Source organism: Gouania willdenowi, chromosome 1 (assembly GCF_900634775.1).
Source record: "Gouania willdenowi chromosome 1, fGouWil2.1, whole genome shotgun sequence".
Classification (NCBI taxonomy): Eukaryota; Metazoa; Chordata; class Actinopteri; order Blenniiformes; family Gobiesocidae; genus Gouania; species Gouania willdenowi.
Window position 1 is genome coordinate 31,445,512 of NC_041044.1, and position 20,549 is coordinate 31,466,060.

General features: G+C 37.4%; 3 protein-coding genes across 5 annotated transcripts; all 3 read right to left on the bottom strand.

Moving 5' to 3' along the window:
• Positions 1 to 569: 569 nt before the first annotated feature.
• Positions 570 to 5,429, bottom strand: cnga1a (cyclic nucleotide gated channel subunit alpha 1a). The gene is made up of 7 exons (XM_028440255.1): positions 5,332 to 5,429; positions 5,168 to 5,230; positions 4,972 to 5,013; positions 4,246 to 4,350; positions 4,027 to 4,133; positions 2,624 to 3,234; positions 570 to 1,421 (listed from the first exon to the last, which is right to left on the bottom strand). The coding sequence occupies exons 1-7, from the start codon at positions 5,427 to 5,429 to the stop codon at positions 570 to 572; spliced, it is 1,878 nt and encodes a 625-aa protein (XP_028296056.1).
• Positions 5,430 to 9,406: 3,977 nt separating this feature from the next.
• Positions 9,407 to 13,486, bottom strand: enam (enamelin). 3 transcript variants are annotated; one of them, XM_028456840.1, is made up of 8 exons: positions 13,372 to 13,486; positions 13,150 to 13,208; positions 13,016 to 13,039; positions 12,772 to 12,834; positions 11,826 to 11,864; positions 11,715 to 11,738; positions 11,544 to 11,627; positions 9,407 to 10,279 (listed from the first exon to the last, which is right to left on the bottom strand). In XM_028456840.1, exons 2-8 carry the CDS (start codon positions 13,201 to 13,203, stop codon positions 9,923 to 9,925), a joined length of 645 nt encoding a protein of 214 aa, XP_028312641.1. In that variant the 5' UTR covers positions 13,204 to 13,208; positions 13,372 to 13,486; the 3' UTR covers positions 9,407 to 9,922. The 3 variants fall into 3 exon arrangements, with proteins under 3 accessions (XP_028312641.1, XP_028312630.1, XP_028312652.1); XM_028456829.1 differs by having other exon boundaries at positions 12,772 to 12,837; XM_028456851.1 differs by lacking the exons at positions 11,715 to 11,738; positions 11,826 to 11,864; positions 12,772 to 12,834.
• Positions 13,487 to 17,180: 3,694 nt separating this feature from the next.
• LOC114469360 (circumsporozoite protein-like) lies at positions 17,181 to 19,637 on the bottom strand. The gene is made up of 11 exons (XM_028456815.1): positions 19,558 to 19,637; positions 19,381 to 19,441; positions 19,251 to 19,304; positions 18,428 to 18,559; positions 18,267 to 18,314; positions 18,115 to 18,183; positions 17,967 to 17,996; positions 17,837 to 17,884; positions 17,682 to 17,732; positions 17,508 to 17,591; positions 17,181 to 17,391 (listed from the first exon to the last, which is right to left on the bottom strand). Exons 2-11 carry the CDS (start codon positions 19,432 to 19,434, stop codon positions 17,374 to 17,376), a joined length of 588 nt encoding a protein of 195 aa, XP_028312616.1. The 5' UTR covers positions 19,435 to 19,441; positions 19,558 to 19,637; the 3' UTR covers positions 17,181 to 17,373.
• Positions 19,638 to 20,549: the final 912 nt, after the last annotated feature.

Here is a 20,549-nt window from a genome sequence, read left to right on the forward strand (position 1 = left end):
CCATTTAGTTTATAACATCAAACTGATTTAGGGAGTACATTTAGAAGGATGAGTGAAGAAGTTGGGCTCTCACATCCTAATGTTTACTGCCCTCTTGTGGACGGAAGTATGAACTGCAGAAATATGTATTTCTATGTTAAAAATCAAAGAACAAACAGAGTGGATGTTTAAAGCCAATATTTTAATCCAATAGGAAGTTACGTTGGTCATCATCATTAGCCCTGTCAAATATTTGAATATGACCTAAAACAATATGGTTAAAAATAGAAATGACTACAACATCTACAGTATGTAAAGCAGTAATTCCTATTACACGGGTAACACTGATACACAGTTGTATGTTATATTTCCTTCTTTCTTTTCATTGTCTTTTGCTCTTTGGAAACAATTGAGCATGTTGAGTTACTGTATATCCATTTGCTGTATTGTGGCTACATAGAAGTCAGTAGTTAATCCTTCAATCTTTTTCTTTCCCTTTTCTTCAGTTTCAGCTTATTTGAAAACCACTTTATCGGCTTGGTTTGATTTAACACTTTTTCTTCTCCTTTCCCTCAAATTATTTTATTCTTTCACCCTTTTTCTTCTTTCTCGCCCAATTCTTCATCTTTTTTTTCCCTCTTCATCTTTTCATCTTCCCTTTTCACCATTTCTTCCTCTTCCACCTCCTCTTCATCCTCCACCTCTTCTCCTGTCAGGTGTTCCAGACCCACAATTCGTTGTCTAAGAGATTTTTCAGTGATTGTATATTTCTCCAGAATGTTTTTTAGCTTGGTTTGCATCAGTTCCATAGAGCTGTACAGTTTGTTGACCTTTTCTTCCAGTTCTTTGACCTCAGGTTTTATGTTGGCCGGATCGAGATCTATGAGACCGTCTTTCATCAGGATCTGTCGACCTTTATCCTCAAGCATGCCTTTGGCCTCTGGATACTCCAATAGAGACTCCATTAGGTCGTCTTTGGACAAGCAGAAAAGGTCAGAGTAGCCTATGCTGCGGATGTTGGCCGTCCTCCTGTTTCCTGCTTTGCTACCTTTAATGTTAAGAATGCTGATCTCGCCAAAATAGCTGCCACTTCCCAATACCACAAACTGTGTGACGCCATCATCAGCAACAACAGCAAGCTGTCCGTCTTTAATGATGTACATTTCACGACCAATGTCCCCCTTCCTGCAGATGTAGTCCCCGGGACTGAACACCTGAGGCCGCAATTTGAGAACCAGCTCAATCAGCAGGCCTGCCTCACAGTCTGCAAAAATTTTGACTTTTTTCAGCGTCTCCATGTGAACTTGGATTGCTATTTCTGCTTTCAACTTGTCTGGGAGATACCTGAGCACCTCTCTTTCATTCTGAGCTTTGCCATTATTCCATAGATAATCAAACCACTTGATGACTCGCAACTCAAGATCCTTACTGACCTTCCGTACCTGCAAAATAAAAAAAAAGAACATTTCAGTAAATCTCTGCAGCCAAACATCAGAGAACAAATACTAGTTTTTATTTGCCTGAATAAGATTTCATAATAATAATAATAATAATAATCCATCCATCCATTTTCATACCCGCTTATTCCCGTTTAACAGGGTCGCGGGGGTCTGCCGGTGCCAATTTCCAGCTCTCATAGGGCGCTTGGCGGGGGTACACCCTGGACAGGGCGCCAGTCCATCACAGGGCAACACAGATAATAATAATAATGGTTTGATTTATCCAGAGCCTTTTTTCAAGGAGACTCAAAGCACGTACATAAAGTGGTGGTAAGCTACAATGTGGCCACAGCTGCCCTGGGATATACTGACAAAAGCGTGGCTGCCATTTTGTGCCTACGGTCATCTGATCGCCACCAACATTCATGCACAATTCATACCCATTCAAACAAGGCAATGTGGGTAAAGTGCCTTGCCCAAAGACACAACAACAATGACTTGGATAGAGTGGGGTTTAAACCCCCAACACTTTGGTTATTGGATGATCCGCTCTACCATTGAGCCACGGTCGCCCAACATACAGGACATTATGGGATGTAAATAAAGATGTCCTGACCTGTGCTGGACTAAAGGACTTGTTTCACACACTCAATATTTACAGTATTAGTTCCTTCATAAAACATCTAGAGCTTCCTAAAAAGAGTCCATTGTTTTCTTTTCATCTCGGTTCATTCAAACATCATGTAAGTTGCCCAAAAAATACACCTGGACACCAGTATCAACATACAAAGAGAATTACTCCTGACTTCTTCCATGTGATTGTCCTGGGAAGCTGACCACAAAAGTTCTTTCAAATGGACAGTAGATGATTATGGATTTTTCTTTTCTATTTCATATCAATGATGTGTCAATAACAATTGTGTAGGGAATCTACTGGAATATTTGTAGTATATGGTGAAATAATGGTGTGATCAGGGATTTTATTATTATAATTTTTTTTAGATTTTATTTAATTCACATTTTTAATGTATTTATTTATTTTTTTTTAAAGAAAACAGTACAGACAGCCTTAACACAATAGGACCACATTCACTTTTCTATATGTGCTTCAGTTAAAAGAAATGCATCCTGGATGGATGGATGGATGGATGGATGGATGGATGGATGGATGGATGGGTGGATGGATGATTTATGGAGATTTTTACCTGCATGTACTGCTTGATGTTGTCGATACGAGACTGAAACTGGGCCTGGGCAGCGTTCATGTTGGAGATCATTGTAGCAATGTTTCCAACAATGGTGGCAAAAATCAAAACTCCCACTAGGAAGTCTACCACATGAAAGAGGAATTCTGAATCCAGAGCTGGTGGAGGGGTTTCTCCAATGGTGGTTAGGGTCAGCGTGGACCAGTAGAGGCTGAACGCATACTTGCGCATGGGTTGGCCAAACGCTGGCTCCTCCGGATTATCCGGAGATGGATAAACCCAATCATCAGATCCAAGTCCAATAGATTTAGAGAAGGAGAAGTAAAAACAGGCATTCCAATGAATGATAATGAGGATATACATGATTAGGTTTGCAATGCGAAAAATGTTTGGGTAGTTGGTTTTAGTCTCCGTCATTGTGAAGAACTCCATCATTCGGCCAATTCTGAGAAGCTTGTTGATACGGATCTCTGGGTAGTCGAGGCCGAGGAAAATGTAAAGGATGTCAGTGGGAAGCATGGAGATTGCATCGAGGCGAAACTGGAAGCTGAGGATGTAGCGGTCCTGGAGCATCTTTTTATCTTTCACCATCAGGCCTTGTTCAAGGTACCCTGTGTTAAAAAAGCCAAAAAGAGTTGAAGTATGTTCAGAGACTGCATCTGGACAACCTGATGGTCATAATGGTTTGCCTGGAAAAGGAGGTGGAGACACCAATCACAGACATTTTTCCTTGACGTTTTTTTGTAGATTCAGTCACTTCGATGATTACATTTACATTTTATATAACTCTGCAGGACCATATCAATACTTGTCAATATTCATCAATATAAAATGTTTATTTTTCTCATACATCCCCTTGTGCGGTACCTAAATCTTTCACATTATTTCAGACAAGTTAGCTCATCATTAACCACCAATACTTCACTAGTTAAAAACTAAATTAAAAGAATTTACTAATTTCAGGTTGTGTGAAAGAACAAGATTCCTGGTTGAGTTTTTCAATCATCAAGAGGAAAAAATGTTTCCAAGCAGGGAATTAGATTCTCCAAACTAGTTAAAGTCCATGAAAAATTTTGTAATACTACTGCAAGACTGGTTAGAATAGTATGTTTAGAATCCTAGATTCCATAAAGTCACATTCCTAAAATATAGTATATGTGCAATTTTTACTTGTTGGTCTTATTTTACTTATTATTCTTTACACCAGTGAGGGAAACGTTAAACTGAATTGTGTATGGTTAAGAATTTCAAATTTCCAGAACTTCTTTAACGTTTGTTTCTTTTATCTGGCGTGTAAAAACATTAAACTATGATTTGTTATGATGTGACTTTTAATAAAATGGAAGACATTGTCTAAAATTGGTGTGATCAGCAAAGCTTGAGTTAATGTTGGGTGTCTGTACCTGTTCTGGACCTGACAAACATATCAGCCAGGTAGATCAGGTCGGAGCTGTAGTCCAAAAGGATCCAGTAGATCAAGTAGTTATGCTGTAGCTCCTCAAAGCAAGCCCTGTTCAAAGAGGATGATAATGTGATCAGTGTGGCTGAAATAATGCAGAGAAAGACATCCGCAGTGATGTTAAAAACCATGGAAACATCAGGAGAGAAGTGTTACAAGTCACCTGGCTATGATCATGGTCCAGTTGTACATAACTGGTAGTGTGATGATAAACAGCCAACGGTAATACAAGTTCCCTGCAGGGTTGATGACAAATATCTCTTTGGGCCTAAAAGAATCAGGAAGTCCCAGTGAGTAAGAATATACAGAGCAAAACAATGAACTAGGTGAGCCAGAGGGCCAAATGTAGCCTGTCAGAGCTTCTAATCTCTAATTAGGCATGAATTTATGAATAAACACCTCATATCAAGATGTCTATGAGTGTAAGTTGATGTGTGAATGGATTTGCTATGATCTGCAAGTACTAAATTATAGGTATCAGTAATTAGCTGACACAAATTACGCCATTACTGCTTAACTTGCAATTATTATTATTATTATTATTATTATTATTATTATTATTATTATTATTATTATTATTATTATTATAATAAATCAGAATATTTTTTAAATAGTTCAAACAAATGAATTAATTGTTATTGATTAATTACCCCAATTACGTCAATTTTACTTGGGATATTAAATCAATGTAATGATGCCAAAAACTTTTAAAAGTAGTTTAGACTAATGAAAAACTCTTTATGAGATTGACATTTACTGACTGAACATCGGTATTATATTTGTATTATATTTTACTGGAATGTGTGCGCTTGACTTTTTTTGGGTAAATTCAGACAGAAAAGTTGTTTTGAGAGGGCTCATGAAGATGAAAGACTAGTGATATGCTCACTTATCTTCAGCCTTCTCTTTTTCTTCTTGCTTTTCCTTTTTTCTTCACAGATGAAAACACAGAGGGATGACATTTAGAGATTATTTTTCAGGATCAGGACAAGAAGGCTTTACAGGGTAAATGAAATTACATTGAAGTGCACCCAAAACAAAACTAGATTATGTTTTTTTTCTCCATGACCTCTAACTTCACTTACTCGTCATTGTTGTTGCTGTTGTTAGTGTTTTTCAGCAGAAGACACTTCCCTTGAAGCCCTTTTCTGTAGGAAACAAAGCAGATCTCATATCACATTCATGTGTTACAGGCTATTCATCAGCATCATGAGTGCTTTGGGTTTTTTTCCCCCTTTGTTTTACTGACATCTCATCCTCGCCGCGCTCTTCACATTGTACGTCGAGTTGTGGTGCGATCTTGTGTCGCCGCACTGTGAAACAGAGGCCAGTGGAAGAGGTGGTCATGGCAACAGTCCAACCTGCAGGAATAAATACCACAGGTGGAGACGCAGGGAGAGATGCATTACAGGTAGGATTAGTGGTGACAAGGTAAAATCAGTCAATGAAAAGTTCACAAGGCTTTATGTTTCAGGAATGAACTTACTGTTGTCTCACAATCTCTTTAAATAGGAAATACCATATGATAAAAATGTATATAACCAGTGTTCATTTAGGTCAGGGGTCTGAAACCTGAGGCTCTTCCACTCTTATGCAATGGCTCCCTATAGCTTTAAAAAATAATGAAATAATGCATTTTTATTTCTTACAGATGGTATTGACGATTAATTACATTAACTTCAAATAAAATTATGATAAAACAATTTGTTAACCTAAAAATAAATCACATTGTGCAGTAACTCTGCCACCTTCTTACTTCACGTCCTGCAACCTCTACCTGTGACTTTAAATCCCTCGTAAGATAACTGAACTAACAAAAAGACTTCTCTGGAAGAAAATAGAGATTATATTTGTGTGGGGAAATCTTAATATGCATGCTTGATATGTTGCAAGGAATTAGCAATTAGCATATGTTGACCAACATGATCATATGTTATCAAATTCAAGTTATTTCAAATCCATTAACTCCAAATCCATTAATTTTTTTCTGCTCCAGAAGAACTTTAATCTCAGTGAGATTAAGCAAAATGGCTCCTTTGAGAGTAGAGGTTGCAGACCCCTGATTTAGGTTGATTATTTTACGATTAACCAAATCTCTCGTACATTTCTGTGTCTGGCAAATTCTTTTGAACCAGAGAGGGACATGAACAGAATGCTTGAAGCTGATTGGGTGAAGCGCCTGTCCACCATGATTTGTTTTATCCAATCACACGGTAACAAATGATGATGTTGTTATCGGCATGCAGCGTAGAGACGCTCCGCTGCGGTCATTATGTCATTGAGTGACTTTTGGCGTTTTTGCAACACGAGTATGTGAGTTAACTCGACATCTTTCTATTTTGATTCAGAGCTCTGCTAATAGCGGTAGCCCAGCTTGTTCCTCTCCCCGCAACTGCGCAAGCACCAGTTTTGCTTCGGCGCATCTGCCTTTGTCACACCCAGATGTCCCGCCCTAAACCACAACACTGCCTCATGATTGGTTCGAATCGGTTCGGTTTCGAAAGGTAAAGGCGGAAACAGCACAAGATGGATTCTGGTGTTTGTGAACACCAAGAGAATCCATCTTGAAGGCAAAGTAAGGATAAAGTAGAAAAGACGAGATTAAAGTTGAAAAGATGAGTTGAAATTACAAAAATAAACTTAAAATACTATATGCAGTAAAAGGTTTGCTCATAAAGTCAAATCTACAGAAGCGGATTATGGCCAATTCACCATATACGACAACAGTTTCCATCAAAACTGGCCCTAATTTGTTTCCGTAGCTCCTCTATAGCCACAGACGGACTGAATGCTCCACCTCTTCCAAACGAGACTGATTCTTTTTTCTGAACAGATTACATTTTTGGCAATATCGTTTCAAAGTCCTTAAAGAGATTACAACGCTGTGTTTATGAGCTAAAAAAAGATAGAATCTCTTGGTCATCAAACCCAACTTTGAAGTATATTTTAGTACATTCATCAATACACAGCATTTTGTAGAAGTCCACGATCTGCTGTTTGTTGCCATATATTGAATTGGACATCGTCAGTTTCCGTAGATTTGACTTTATTATCGAACGTATTGTATTTTGAGCTAATTTTTGAAATTTCGACTTTATTAATGATTTACCTGAATTTCTTTATCCATTAAAAATGACCATAATCCGCTTTTGTAGAAATGCATATTTACAAATGAGTGACACAAAATTAACTCTGGGAATTATTTGGCACACTGTATTTACTCTTACTGTAACAGTCATTTACACTGCAATAATTTCTCCAAGACTGTGTGATGTCTCACATAAGCTTTGTGTTTCCTAATTTGAGTCATTTTATGTCTGCATTGGTATTTAAGGCAGAGAAGCCAACATATGTAGCATACCTTGTTTAGTGACACATGATAGAAATCCATGCAGAATAAAGAGAAGCTTCTCTAAAACACACTTAAAAGTGATGATCAAGTGACTGCAAAAGGATTTTTCTTACTAAGCTATAGTTTTTTTTGGGGGGGGGAATTATTATATTTTTGCTTGACTTACCTTTACCACGCCTTACGTTGATGTTATGTTCATTCCCAATAAATCCATGTATTTTTTTCTTTGATTGGAATTTCAGCATCCAGAGACAGGTATGAATGTAGTATTCATTCAATCCTAATAAAATGTCACCAGTCCATGAGCACTTGTGAGTCTGCCTGAGGTTTCATGCAGTCCAGTGACCCTGATAAGGATTTGAGGATTAGAGTTGACTGAGATGAGCAGCGGCAGAGTTGGTCCTCCTTGTTTGTCCACTGGAGTGGGTGATGAGATATTTTCAGGGAAAGCTTGTGGGAAGTTGATAAGTGAGAATTTACTAATCTGAAAATCCTTTTGAAAAGGTGAAGAGGTTTTCACATTTCAGCAGGGAGTCATTTTCCTGATCATTTGCGGAACCAGAGAAGGTTTTCTCTGCTTGTAACTCACACTTCCACACACACACAGTCAAGGTTCAATCACTAAAGACGACTTAGTGTGTTTATCATTTAAATAATGTAGGTAGGCTTTAAATAAATCCATTGAATCTTATGTGAGTGCTTTGGGAGGCAGATTGGGTTTGAGAATTGGTCTCTGGAGCATGACTGACTGGAGAGTTGGTCCTCATGAGTATTACTTGGATTACACACACACACACACACACACACACACACACACACTTGTGCACTGTCAGCACTCTTAGTCATATCCCATTCTGATCCTATTAGATTGGAGCCCACGGGACAGTTCTCAGTTCAGGCTTTCAAATGAAGAAGGAATGAAAGTGAAGCTGAACCTGCTCCTCTTGTATGTTATGTAATAATACCCTTCATTATTACACTGTGAAACATTATGCACCCTAGAGACTGGACTGGTGGCTCGCCCTGTCGGCTGGTGTGATACCAGCAGTTTACTGGTCCCAGTAAAATATTGTTTTATAAAGATTTGGTTTTTTCAGTGCACTTAGTTGGCTTCTTATATTTGCATACATTAGCAGAGAGTACCAGAGACTCTTTTACCATCAGCCACATAAACTAAGCTCTTTGGTTGTATTCCTTTTGACGTAATTAAAGTACAAAGAGCTCTTAGAGGCATTGACATCACCAAGTAAACCCTGTTAGAGCCCAATATGTAACAATGACCCAAAATTTAACAAGAAAAGAATTGTTATTTAACAAATAAATAAATAAATAAATAAATAATAATAATAATAATAATAATAATAATAATAATAATAATAATAATAATAATAATAATAATAATAATAATAATAATAATAAACAAAATGTAATAACTGGTCAATAATGTAACATATTAATATAACAAAGGCAAACACATTTTTATGTTTTGGGCTCAGCAGCTTGTTACATTATTGACCAGTTCTAACATTTTTTTTTTTACTTTGTCTGCACATGCTGTCAAAGGTCAACACTACAAGAAGTGCAGTTTTTTTTAAGACAGCAATGCATGTTTTGTTATTGCAATTAAATCAATGATTTTATTGCATAATTGTAACCATCACCAGCCCTTCCTAAGGGTAAGGGTAAGAAACACTTTATTAAAAGGAGGATATACATTTTTTACATAACAATGCGGGTCTGGTTACATTTTTGGTCCTTGTTACGTATCTGGTTCTTTGTTGGCAAAATCCTCATTAATTCCCAAGGTAAAGAAGACTACCACAAAAAAAAAACAGCTGGTTTCCATTTTACCTCATGGTACCTGATTTCTTTATTTGTTTGATAGAACATAATAGAGTCATACAAAGATCCTAAGCCTTTAAAAAAGTCTTCACACACATATGGAACTCTGATGTGAATTTGGATACCTGCTGTTAAAAAAAAGAGATACAGAGCTGCCAAAGTCAGTAAACAACGTGTTGTTAAACATATTAACACAAATCTTCATCGCACACACAAACACACACACACACACAAAAATATGCACAGGAATGAAACCTTTCTACCAAATGTTAATGATGATGATTGTTGATGTATGCACTTTTTTTCTTTTCCATGCAGGGTTATCTGAATGTGTTCATTTACTGATATGGCTTATATCAGTATATGGCTACTTATGGCATACTTTGCTGTATTGCTGGACTGGGGGCTCTGTCTCAGTGCTCCTGGTGCAGACGGCTCCTTGTGATGTCTCCTTAACTAGATCCTCTGTGCCCAGCCATGTGCCATTGTCCTAACCTGTGTGTCTGTGTGCGGTGGACGGGGTTTGTGCAGGGTGGGTGTATTTCTAATTATGTAAAAGCGCTTTGAGTTTACTCTTGTTGTATGAAAGGCGCTTTCATGTAGATAAAAATTGATTGATTGATTATGCATATGTTATTACAAGTTATTACACTGGAGCAGGATCTGCTGCTGGGACAGTGTCAACAGGAGCCACATCAACAACAGGAGCCACCTCAACAGGAGGAACGTCCACAGCAGCAGGATCAACTGGAGCAGCTTCAACAGGGACATCGACCACAGCTGGATCTACTGGTGCTGCAGGTTCTGCTGGTGCTGCAGGTTCTGGCGCTGCGGGTTCTACTGGTGCTGCAGGATCCGCTGGTGCTGCAGGTTCTGCTGGTGCTGCATCCACAGCGGCTGGTTCAACTTCAGCTGCCTCGGCCTCTTCAGCCTCCTCTACCTCATCTGAGTTGAGAGGAGCAGCAGCTGCCGGAGCGGCCGCTTTGGCAGCAGGGTTTTCATCCTGTAGTAGGGAAATAGATAAATATATGTACAGTAAATAATGAATGAATACAAATCTAAGCACAAAACTATTTGATTTCCCAAAGAAAATTAGAAATACTACATGTGGCGGTTTGGATGAATGAAGTGGAGCTTTAGGGTTGCTGGTCAGATGTGGACACAGGGTTTATTATGTCTAAGGGTTTTGGGGGAACAGACCGGTCTGGAATTCGGAGGTAAACCAGTTGTCAGCATGTGTGCCTCAGTGAATCTGCTGCTGTTCAGTGCTCTCAGTGTGATGCATGTTGCTGATAGCGGTAGTCATAACATAGCAGAGCCTCCTCAGGCAGAGACCTTGGTAAATGCTATCAGTGTACGATGGTATCTGGCCTGTTTAGGGCAGTCTGAACAGAACTGACCATGTACAGTTCAGACACATCACCACTGGACAAAACACCATTTCTGTAAAAGGATGCACAAGTTAGAATAGTCTTCCAATCGAGACTGCTCCACCTTTACAGCTTTTAAAAAAGAGCTGCAAATATGGTTAAAAGCAAATCAGTGATCTGTAGTAGTTTTTTCCAATGCGAAATTGCTTCGGTTGGTTGTATGTAATGTATATATTATGTCCATGTCTGTGTGTATACTATGTCCATGTCTGTATCTTTTATTGTCATTGTCTTTAATAAACTGTATGAGGACTATGGATGGAAAGTAGTTCTGTATTTACGAGTTTATTTATGAGTTTAAATTTTGGGTAGATGTAAGAATTAACACAAGAAAACACAATAGTTCTGAGAAAGAATTTGAACCTCTTTGGATTTGTAGCTACATGCTAATGTTATAAAGAGTAAAAATGCCATCCGTTTTCTGATACACATAGTCGATTGTGTTCTCATGTTTTGCATGTCGCAAACTGACATCAATGTGTTTCACCGCATGTGTACATTCTGAATTTGTTTTTGGCTTTCAGAGCTAAATGTATCTGTGGCAAAGAGCCCATCCCCTGCTGTGAATATATGACTCCACCAGCTGCTTGTTTTCACTGTGGTTAACCAAAGCAGCCTCCGCCCATGTAGTCCCATCTAATTCACTGAAAAAGAAGTTCTTATGTTAGTATGAGACCTACCGCATAGTAAGATTTTCGATTCATGCATGTAAATGTGGAAAGTAGAAGAAAACACAACATTGCAACAACAAAAAAACACAACGTAGATTCTATTCGAGCACAAATATCTGTGATATCAGCAAATATTTGTGTTTTCAAGAGGAACATTTCTGCTCACCTCTGTTTCCTCCTCTGAGGCGTCTCCCACAGGGACGGGAGCAGGAGCGGCGACATCAGCCGGCCGAGCTGCTGCTGCTTCCACCTGCATTAAGAAAAACACACACATTGGTTCACATGGTCTGCAGGGATCATCTTGGTTTTTCAGTCCATCTGTTTGGGGCCTTCTTACCACTGCAACCACTGCAGGATCCACCTAAACAGATGGATGAGTTCAGTTTTCTGTTTGTTTTATTTCAACTTTACTGGAGCTAAAGTTACATCTTCATAATACGAAACTTACAGGAGCATCAGCAGCAGGAAGGAAGGGGTTTCCTAGTCCCTGCATGAAAAATACACGTTTATGATTTTGACTGATGATTAATGTAAAACCAGTTGAAACTCTAGGCCAGAGGTGGGCAACTTCTATCACAGCGGGGGCCACAGAAATGTGTTTGTATGATCGAAGGGCCACATTATCAACATTCACGCAGCATTTAGAATAATGACCAACTTCAGTGTTAGGAAGAAAGAGTTTTTATATTCTGTGTGTTTTTCTGTCATTATTATGATTGTACTCTGTTGTCATTTTGTGTATTTTTCCTGTAAAAAGGCATTTTTATTTTAGTCATATTGGGTATTTATGTTGTCATTTTGCTTGTTTGTTAGTACTGTGGGTTTGCGAAGTAATTTTTGTGTACTTTTGTCATCATTTTTTGTAATATTGTAGATTTCTTTGAGTCATTTTGTGTATTTTTGTTGTCGTTTTGTGTTATTTGGAGTGATTTTGTGTCTTTCTGTTGTTTTACTTGTTTGTTTGTACTATGGGTTTACAGTCATTTTTGTGTGTTTTTCTTGTATTTTTGTGTACTTTTGTTGTATTTTTGTGTACATTTGTTTTTATTTTCTGTAATATTATAGATTTCTTTGAGTCATTTTCTATATTTTTGTTGTCATTTTGTGTTATTTGGAGTCATTCTATGTAATACTGTTGTTATTGTTTTTGTGGTAGTTTTGTGATTTTATTGGAGTAATTTTTCTTGTGTTTTTTCCTGCAATTTTTTCATTCTTTTTTTTTTTTTTTTTAATGTATTCTTGCTTTTGTTTTGTGTATTTTTCAATTCTGTCATTTTGTACGTTTACTTTGGGGTTCCGCATAGCGTTAGACCGAGGGCCGCATGTGACCCCGGGGCCGCCAGTTGCCCATGTCTGCTCTAGGCTATCTATAAGCATCAGTAAACCCCCACTACCTGCTGCTGGTACAGCCTGTACATCTCCATCCACCTCAGAGCCTGATTAGCATGTGCTGCAACCTGCTGAATAAATACCAGAAATCCCTAAAACACAACTGGCAATCGAGCCAATTATCCTCTTTCAGTCTGGAGCCTTATCCATGCTGCACAACTGATGACATGACAAAAACATGCCTCAGCAGATAAAACACCTAGACTTCAAATCTCCAGTGTGAAGCAAAGATAAAGAGCCTTTTCTTACCTCAGTGCTTTCACTGTCTGGAACCTGGAATTTGAAAAAAGGGAAGTCAGTAAACATTCAACAGTTCACTAATGCTGTAAAAAAAACTGTCTTTAAAAGCTTAAAAGCACTTTTTTGGGAAAGGCAAGACTTACAGGGGCGGCCAAAGCAGCGACCAGCAGACACATTAGCAACACAAACTGCTTCATCGTAACTGTTAACATATATATATAAAAAAAAAACAATTGCATAATTAGAAATAAAACAAATAAACTGTGAGATTAAAACATTCAATTTAAATTAGCCTCAGATTAGAAAAATAAATAAATAAACATTCGCACTGCATTTGAAAAGAATTATAATAATTGTCCTCTTACCTTTGTTTCCTGCTGCACCGAAAATGAGAAGCCGTCTCTTCAGGGATGCAAAGAAATGTGCTACTTCATGTCTTACAAGGATGTCATTTATACAGGAGAAAACCCTCTCATAGCCAATCACATTCAGCAAAACTACCAAAGCAAAGCATTTAAAGAACACTTCTTCTGCAAGTCAAAGCTAAAAAAAAAAAAAGGGGTGTGTGGGGGTTGAGGCCTCTAATATGGTTAATTATATGTTGTCTAACTGTGCTCAGCTCACATTCTAGTCTTAAATGCCCTGAAACCAAACATAGAAGGGAATAAAAACAACATGGCATGCAACTGACGTAAGGATGTAAAACATGTATAAAACATAACAAGTTTAATGCTTGGCCTGCACATTTTAAATGATGGAGGGGTATAAAAAATGTGCTCATCAATGAACCGTACAATGTGCTCCAGGAATTTAGTAATTACAAAGTATCATCCTTAGAGTGGTTTAAAATGAGTTGAGGATCTAAAATCATTGTGTCACTAAACTAAAGCCTAGCAGTGTTTTAAACAACATATACAGCCATATTGAGGAATAAATATAAATATCATACACATGTAGCCAAAGGAGGAACAACCTCTAATGTGGTGTTGGACTTTTTCCACTCTCACTGAATGTATGTTTGAGCTGCTGTGGTTGCATGTCGGGGTATTTTTAAACATCCTAGGTCTCGGTTTTTTGTTTTTTTTTTTTGGGGGGGGGGGGTTTTTTTTTTTAGTACCATGTTCTACTTTAGATAATGAAGGATGTACCCTGTAATCTACATCCCAGACATGTTGGCTTCAAATCTGCTGAGCTGAAAAATCACAACCTTTTCATTGGTCTATAAAAAGTTCTGCTGTTGGTCAGGAGACAGAAATAAATATATGGTGTTATGTTTCACCAACACATTTAAGTCATGTTAGTTTGAGTTGGACAAATATAAATCAATTCAACTCATTTAAAGTATTTATACTTTGATATTTAGCTAAATTTCATAAAATCGAGTTGGACTGATTAGAAAACATGAATTGCATAAATTGTACTTTGTTTGAGTTGGGGCGACAAAACTGCCAACATTTTAATTGTGTTCAAATGATAGATTATTTTATGAGTGGGGGTTTATAATGTTTATTTTTAGCTAAAAAAAAAAAAAAGAAAAATGAACTCACAATACAAGGGTCAGACTTGGTTCCACACCAGGCGGGAGATGACCTGAAATGATAAAAACTATGGTAACAAATCTATTCAGGAGGCACAAAATACAGTTTCATTCCACTTATTTACAAAATGTGATTCTCTAAAATGTGTGTTATCGCTCAGTCATTCCATCATTGTGCTCTATAGATGTTTTTTAATAGAATTCTAAGCAAAATGTAGTAGTCGGACAAAGAGGGTACAGTACTTGGTTTCAGAAATAAGAGAAAGTGGGTGCTGTACTTCGAAAAAGTTTAAGAATCACTGAACTAGACTACACTAAATTTTCTAAACCAAAAATAAGACTCACAAATCCACACTTATGACATTGTATTGAATAAAAATTGTAAACAAAGCTTAGTTTGTCCCATAGACTATGGTATGTTCAAATTAAACGTTGATGATTGAAAACTACAGACATCTGTCAATATGTTAAACTATTGACATCAGTAACAAACAAAAAAGTTTTTCGTAACAAACAAAATTAATTCAATAATGTGGTACCTGTTGTAATGTATTATATATATATATCCATATATATATCCATATATATATATATATATATATATATATATATATATATATATATATATATATATATATATATATATATATATATATAAGACGCGAAAGCTCCTAACCATGCACGGAGGGTTCCACCCCAAATCCAGCACTCTGAGACTGTACGCTAGCCGGAAGGAAGGAGGCCGAGGACTAGTGAGCGTGAGAGACACTATCCAGGATGAAACATCCAAGATCCATAAGTACATCAAGGACAAGGCTCCAACAGATGACGTGCTCAGTGAATGTCTCAGACAATGGGGAACAGAAGATGAGGTGGTGGAGGTTCCGTCATGGGAGGACAAGCCCCCACACGGGATGTACCACCGAAACATAACTGAAGTGGCGGATATCAAGAAATCCTACCAATGGCTAGACAGAGCCGGACTAAAGGACAGCACAGAGACACTCATCATGGCTGCACAGGAGCAGGCCTTGAGCACCAGAGCAATAGAGGCCCAGATCTATCACACCAGACAAGACCCCAGGTGTAGACTGTGCAAAGAGGCCAATGATACAATCCAGCACATAACTGCAGGGTGTAAGATGCTGGCAGGGAAAGCTTACATGGAGCGCCATAACCAAGTGGCTGGTATAGTGTAGAGGAACATCTGTGCAGAGTATGGGCTGGAAACCCCAAGGTCAAAGTGGGAAACACCTCCAAAGGTGGTAGAGAATGACCGAGCCAAGATCCTGTGGGACTTCCAGATACAGACGGACAGAATGGTAATGGCGAACCAACCAGACATTGTGGTGGTGGACAAAGAGCAGAGGAAAGCCGTTGTGATCGACATAGCAATACCAAGCGACTTCAACATCAGGAAAAAGGAACACGAGAAATACCAGGGGCTCAGAGAAGAGTTGGAGAAAACCTGGAGGGTGAAGGCATCAAGGGTGCCCGTGGTCATTGGGGCACTCGGGGCAGTGACCCCCAAACTGGAGGAGTGGCTCCAGCAGATCCCAGGAAATACAGCAGACATCTTGGTCCAGAAAAGTGCAGTTCTAGGAACAGCAAAGATACTGCACAGAACCCTCAAGCTCCCAGGCCTCTGGTAGAGGACCCGAGCTTGGAGGAAAAAAGAGAGACCGCCCGCGGAGGGTGAGGAAGAGCTTTTATATATATATTTAAATTGCACAATTGATTGGTGACTCTCCACGCGGACATTCTTTTGTTTAACAAAAAAATTATAATGCTGATATTGTGAACAAGATTAAATGGAAAAAAAATTGATTTGATTTGATATATTTTTGTTATAATTGATAGATCAGTTGATAACTGTTGACTATCAATTATTTGTCATCATTTCCCTCCCAAGTCAACCAAAGCCTGATTGAGTGTGCTATTAAGATTTTCTTTTCTTTTTCCTAGTGTTTTTTTTTTTTTGGGGGGGGGGGGGGTATGGTAGCTAGTTAGAATATATCCTCGCTTTTCTTTTGATACCTTTTATGTTTGTCAGTATCGTTTAAATTGAAGCTTAGGTGATTTTCAACACTCACTGACTTAACAAAGGAAGGAAATCTTGAGAGGAGAGAGTGATAGCGTGAGAGGACGTGTGTTACTGTACATCTGTGAAGTCGTGTTGGGACAGGCGTTCCTTTAGGGAATCACAATGATATGCCTTTAAACTAAAGGATTTATGTTAGCAAGGCACTTATGTTTCACTGAGGGGAAATTTTGTCTCCGCATTGGAATGTTTTTGTTTTTCCTCATCTTCTTATGTACTTATTCCTTATCTTTAAAGCCCGTTGTATGGCAGTGTATATATGAAACAAATGTGTTTTTTTCACTGAACATGCAAACATCATTACTCTTACTATTTGTTTGTTTATTTGTTTGTTTATGAAACAAATATCCTGATTTTGGAAGTATATCATGCTAGTGTCATAAGTAGTTTACGCTCATACGGACAAATACATTCTTTTGCTGTTACAGCTATATAAGTAAGAAAATGTTGAAAGAATATATGAAAAAACTGAGAAAGACCCAGATTGGTTGCTTCAACCTCTTCAATTTTAAAAATAAGTGACACAATCAACAAAATGCATCAAATGTAGACTTTAATTTCTAAAAGACAGGAACTTCATTCATTATTTGCAGATGACACCGTCTTCTTTTAAATTAGTTAAATTAGATTACCTAAGAAGTTTGCTGTATATATATATATATATATAAAATTTAGTTAGCACTAAAAAATGCAGACTACAATGTTGATTTCTTGCAGTTTTCCACACCCTCAAATCTTTGCTGGCATCTGAAAAGGAAAAGAAAATCAGTTTAGAACAAAGGTTTTACATTCACAATCGGTTCTAAAAGTTATTTTCCAAATATTTATTTTTATTTGACGTGAAGCTATATATCTATAGTTACTTGGCTGGTCTGTGGCGGTTGGTCCTGCTGCAGTGTTTGCAGAGGTTTCTCAGATGGAAGAGTGTTGGCATCAAAGGTGGGATTCTACCAGAACAAAGTAGCATGTGTCAAAACCCCAAATATTTACATTTGTTGGTCCAACATGGCAAACAGATTTTATTGTGCTCCCCTTACATTCAAGGTTTGCTGAGGGATATTTTGAGGAGGAATCTCAAATGGAAGAGCCTGTGTAAAAAAAGATAATAATAATAATAATAATAATAATAGGTATGTAAAACCTTGTCCTAACAAAAACAAGTGCATGCAGTGAATAACAGATTGTGTCTCACGTCAGCCATTGGAGGGTTGTTGGACATCGGAGGGAGGTTCGGTACTATCTGCAACGAAAAAAGAACAAAATGTGATCATTCAAGTGGCGCCATTCGATACCGTTTAATTTTAAAAATAAATCATATTCACCCTTTGCTGAGTAAAGTCATAGGGATAGTACTGCAAATGTAAAATACAAAAATAATGAAAATACATTATTGCACAAAATAATCTGAACCTTTCTTGTAGCTATTGTCTGTAATGCGACCAAGCCAAACAGAACGCGAACAACACTTACAACTTCCACACTCTGGCGGCCTGGCGGCTGAGGAATTGAGTACTTGATGAAACCATATGAGGCAAAGGGCTGTGGAGGCACAAATAATACAAACAAAGTTATTCAAAATGTCTGGCCTTAGTCTGAGATGTTGTATTTGTGTGTATGTTGACCTGAGCTATATTTGGTCCTGCAGCTCCTGCAATCCTGTGTGGATAAATCTTTGGCAAAATAAAACAGTTAGAACATACATTGGAAATAAACTATCAATGGATGATTTCATGTCACAATAGCAGCAACTACAAAAAAGACACACTTCCAAAATAACACATACCAGTTCTACACTATAAGCACCAGGAGCTTGTGGGAATCCGGGAGCTTGTGGGAATCCTGGAGCTTGTGGGAATCCTGGGGCTTGTGGGAATCCTGGAGCTTGTGGGAATCCAGCAGTGAATGGATTATTTATCTTATTGGAAGAAAGAAGTGGAGGCGTTTGTAAATGTATACATTTTCTGTTCCAATGCATTTCATTAAGTTAAAAAAAAAAGTTTAAAAGCATTAAAAGATTGAATGCATGTAGGACCTCTCCTATATATGCATTCACTTTGAATTTTCAAAAACATGACCTACCTCTAATTTATTCTATTAATTTATACAAAATGTATGTGTATGCAGTAATGTTGTATGTAATTGTTGAGCTTTTGTTTGTTTTTTTTTCTGGAGGGAAGCCTTCTGAATTCAATCTTTTGTTTATTGTAATATTGTTTTTGTATTATTGCATTTGTTCAAAATAAAACAAAATATCATGCAGTATATCATATCATGCATCATTCTGTTATTCAAAGTGTCAAAATATCATATGGTGCAACTGCCTGGATATGACTGCTGTGTTAAAAACATCTTTAAAGTTTTTTTTTTTAATTTATTAAAATTAATTTTCGGCCCTATTTGGCATGATTTCCTATGTGTTTTGTATCCCCTTACAAACTATTTAAATTTCTATTTCTATCATAATATTAGTCCAAACTTCGATGTTCGATGACACTCATTTTATGAAATATCATGGGCTGATAATCCGTATATGTCATTGACCCAAATAGATTGTTGGAATATATAGTATTGTATCATAAACAGCAAAAGAAAATGAGAAGAACTACCTGTGCAAGTGGAGTGTGTGGCCTGGAAGCTGTGTAATGAGGCAGGTACTGAAACTATAGACAAACACAGAAAGCCTTGGATCAAGCAGAGAACGATCGCCACATCAGACTCTTATTTTTTGTAACTTACTGGTGCAGCACATGCTGTGGCCACCAAGCAGAGGCAGATGATGGCGAGTTTCATTTTGATCCTGAAAACACAAACTTCAGTTACATGAGGAAGAAACTCTACCAAAATCCCACAAGTTTTCTACATGTGATGAGAATCGTCTTTGCAAACTGATCGTCAAAGGTCTTCATCACTCACCTGCTGTGACACCACGGAGGAGAAACGATGGAGGAGATGCTGATGAAGAACGGCAGCTACGATTGTGTTGTGCTGCTCAACAATCTCCTGTTCTTTTTATAGGGCACCTGCTCACTCGGCAACCAATCACAGTTGATATGAGTGATGTTAGCAATGAGTAGGTGCAGAGTGGATGTCTAGTCTCCAGCTTTACTAAATGACTGGTGGTCAAATCCACAATCTTAGTAATAGCAGAGTTGGCCTGATTACACTGTCCCAACTTTACCCAAGCTGCTCATTTCTCCTTCTGCCATCACAACATTTTAATGCCTATAATCAATGGAGTACGTCACTAAAACAGATGGCTGCAGAGTCAATAGGACAATAAAAACGTTGATTAATCTTTAGGGACAAATGTATAAAATTGATAATCAAAACTCAAAGAAATGAGTTTATTTGCATAGCCAAGATATAGTAAAGTATAGATGTTTATCCAAGGGTGTTTCTGTGGGTCAGAGGTTAGAATTGTTCTCTCATAGATTGAAATGTTTATTGAGTTTACATGTTTTCCCATATGTTTAAACAGATTTACTCCCTCATTGCAAAATATGTAAAGTCAAAATAATAATTTATCTTTAGAGGTTTCATCCATGAACAGAAGAAATCATCTAAATAATCTAAATAATAATATGAAATAAGTGATGAACCATTAATCAGTGTCTGTTGTATTTTTTTTAAATTCTGTAAGCAACCTCTCAACTTATAAAACAGTTCTTTACCATCCCACACTGAATATTGCCTAGAACAGCCAAATACAATATGTTGAATATGTTTTTATATCATATTTATTTGATTTCAAATAAATAATAATTAAAAAAAAAAAAAAATATATATATATATATATATATATATATATATATATATATATATATATATATATATATATATATATATATATATATATATTCCAATTTTACAAGAGATTAAAGATCAAATACACTCAAATACCACAG

Coding starts and splice junctions, on each gene's coding strand:
- cnga1a (XM_028440255.1), bottom strand. CDS start 5,429: ATGACCACCTCTTCCACTGGCCTCTGTTTCACAGTGCGGCGACACAAG. Junction 3,235..4,026: donor GTTTGTCAGGTCCAGAACAG/GTACAGACACCC, acceptor TTTTTAACACAG/GGTACCTTGAACAAGGCCTG. Junction 1,422..2,623: donor ACATCAAGCAGTACATGCAG/GTAAAAATCTCC, acceptor TTTATTTTGCAG/GTACGGAAGGTCAGTAAGGA.
- enam (XM_028456829.1), bottom strand. CDS start 13,203: ATGAAGCAGTTTGTGTTGCTAATGTGTCTGCTGGTCGCTGCTTTGGCC. Junction 11,865..12,771: donor ACAGGCTGTACCAGCAGCAG/GTAGTGGGGGTT, acceptor TTTTTCATGCAG/GGACTAGGAAACCCCTTCCT. Junction 11,739..11,825: donor TTCCTGCTGCTGATGCTCCT/GTAAGTTTCGTA, acceptor CCATCTGTTTAG/GTGGATCCTGCAGTGGTTGC.
- LOC114469360 (XM_028456815.1), bottom strand. CDS start 19,434: ATGAAACTCGCCATCATCTGCCTCTGCTTGGTGGCCACAGCATGTGCT. Junction 18,560..19,250: donor CACACACTCCACTTGCACAG/GTAGTTCTTCTC, acceptor TCTTCCAATAAG/ATAAATAATCCATTCACTGC. Junction 18,315..18,427: donor GTGCTTATAGTGTAGAACTG/GTATGTGTTATT, acceptor ATTTTGCCAAAG/ATTTATCCACACAGGATTGC.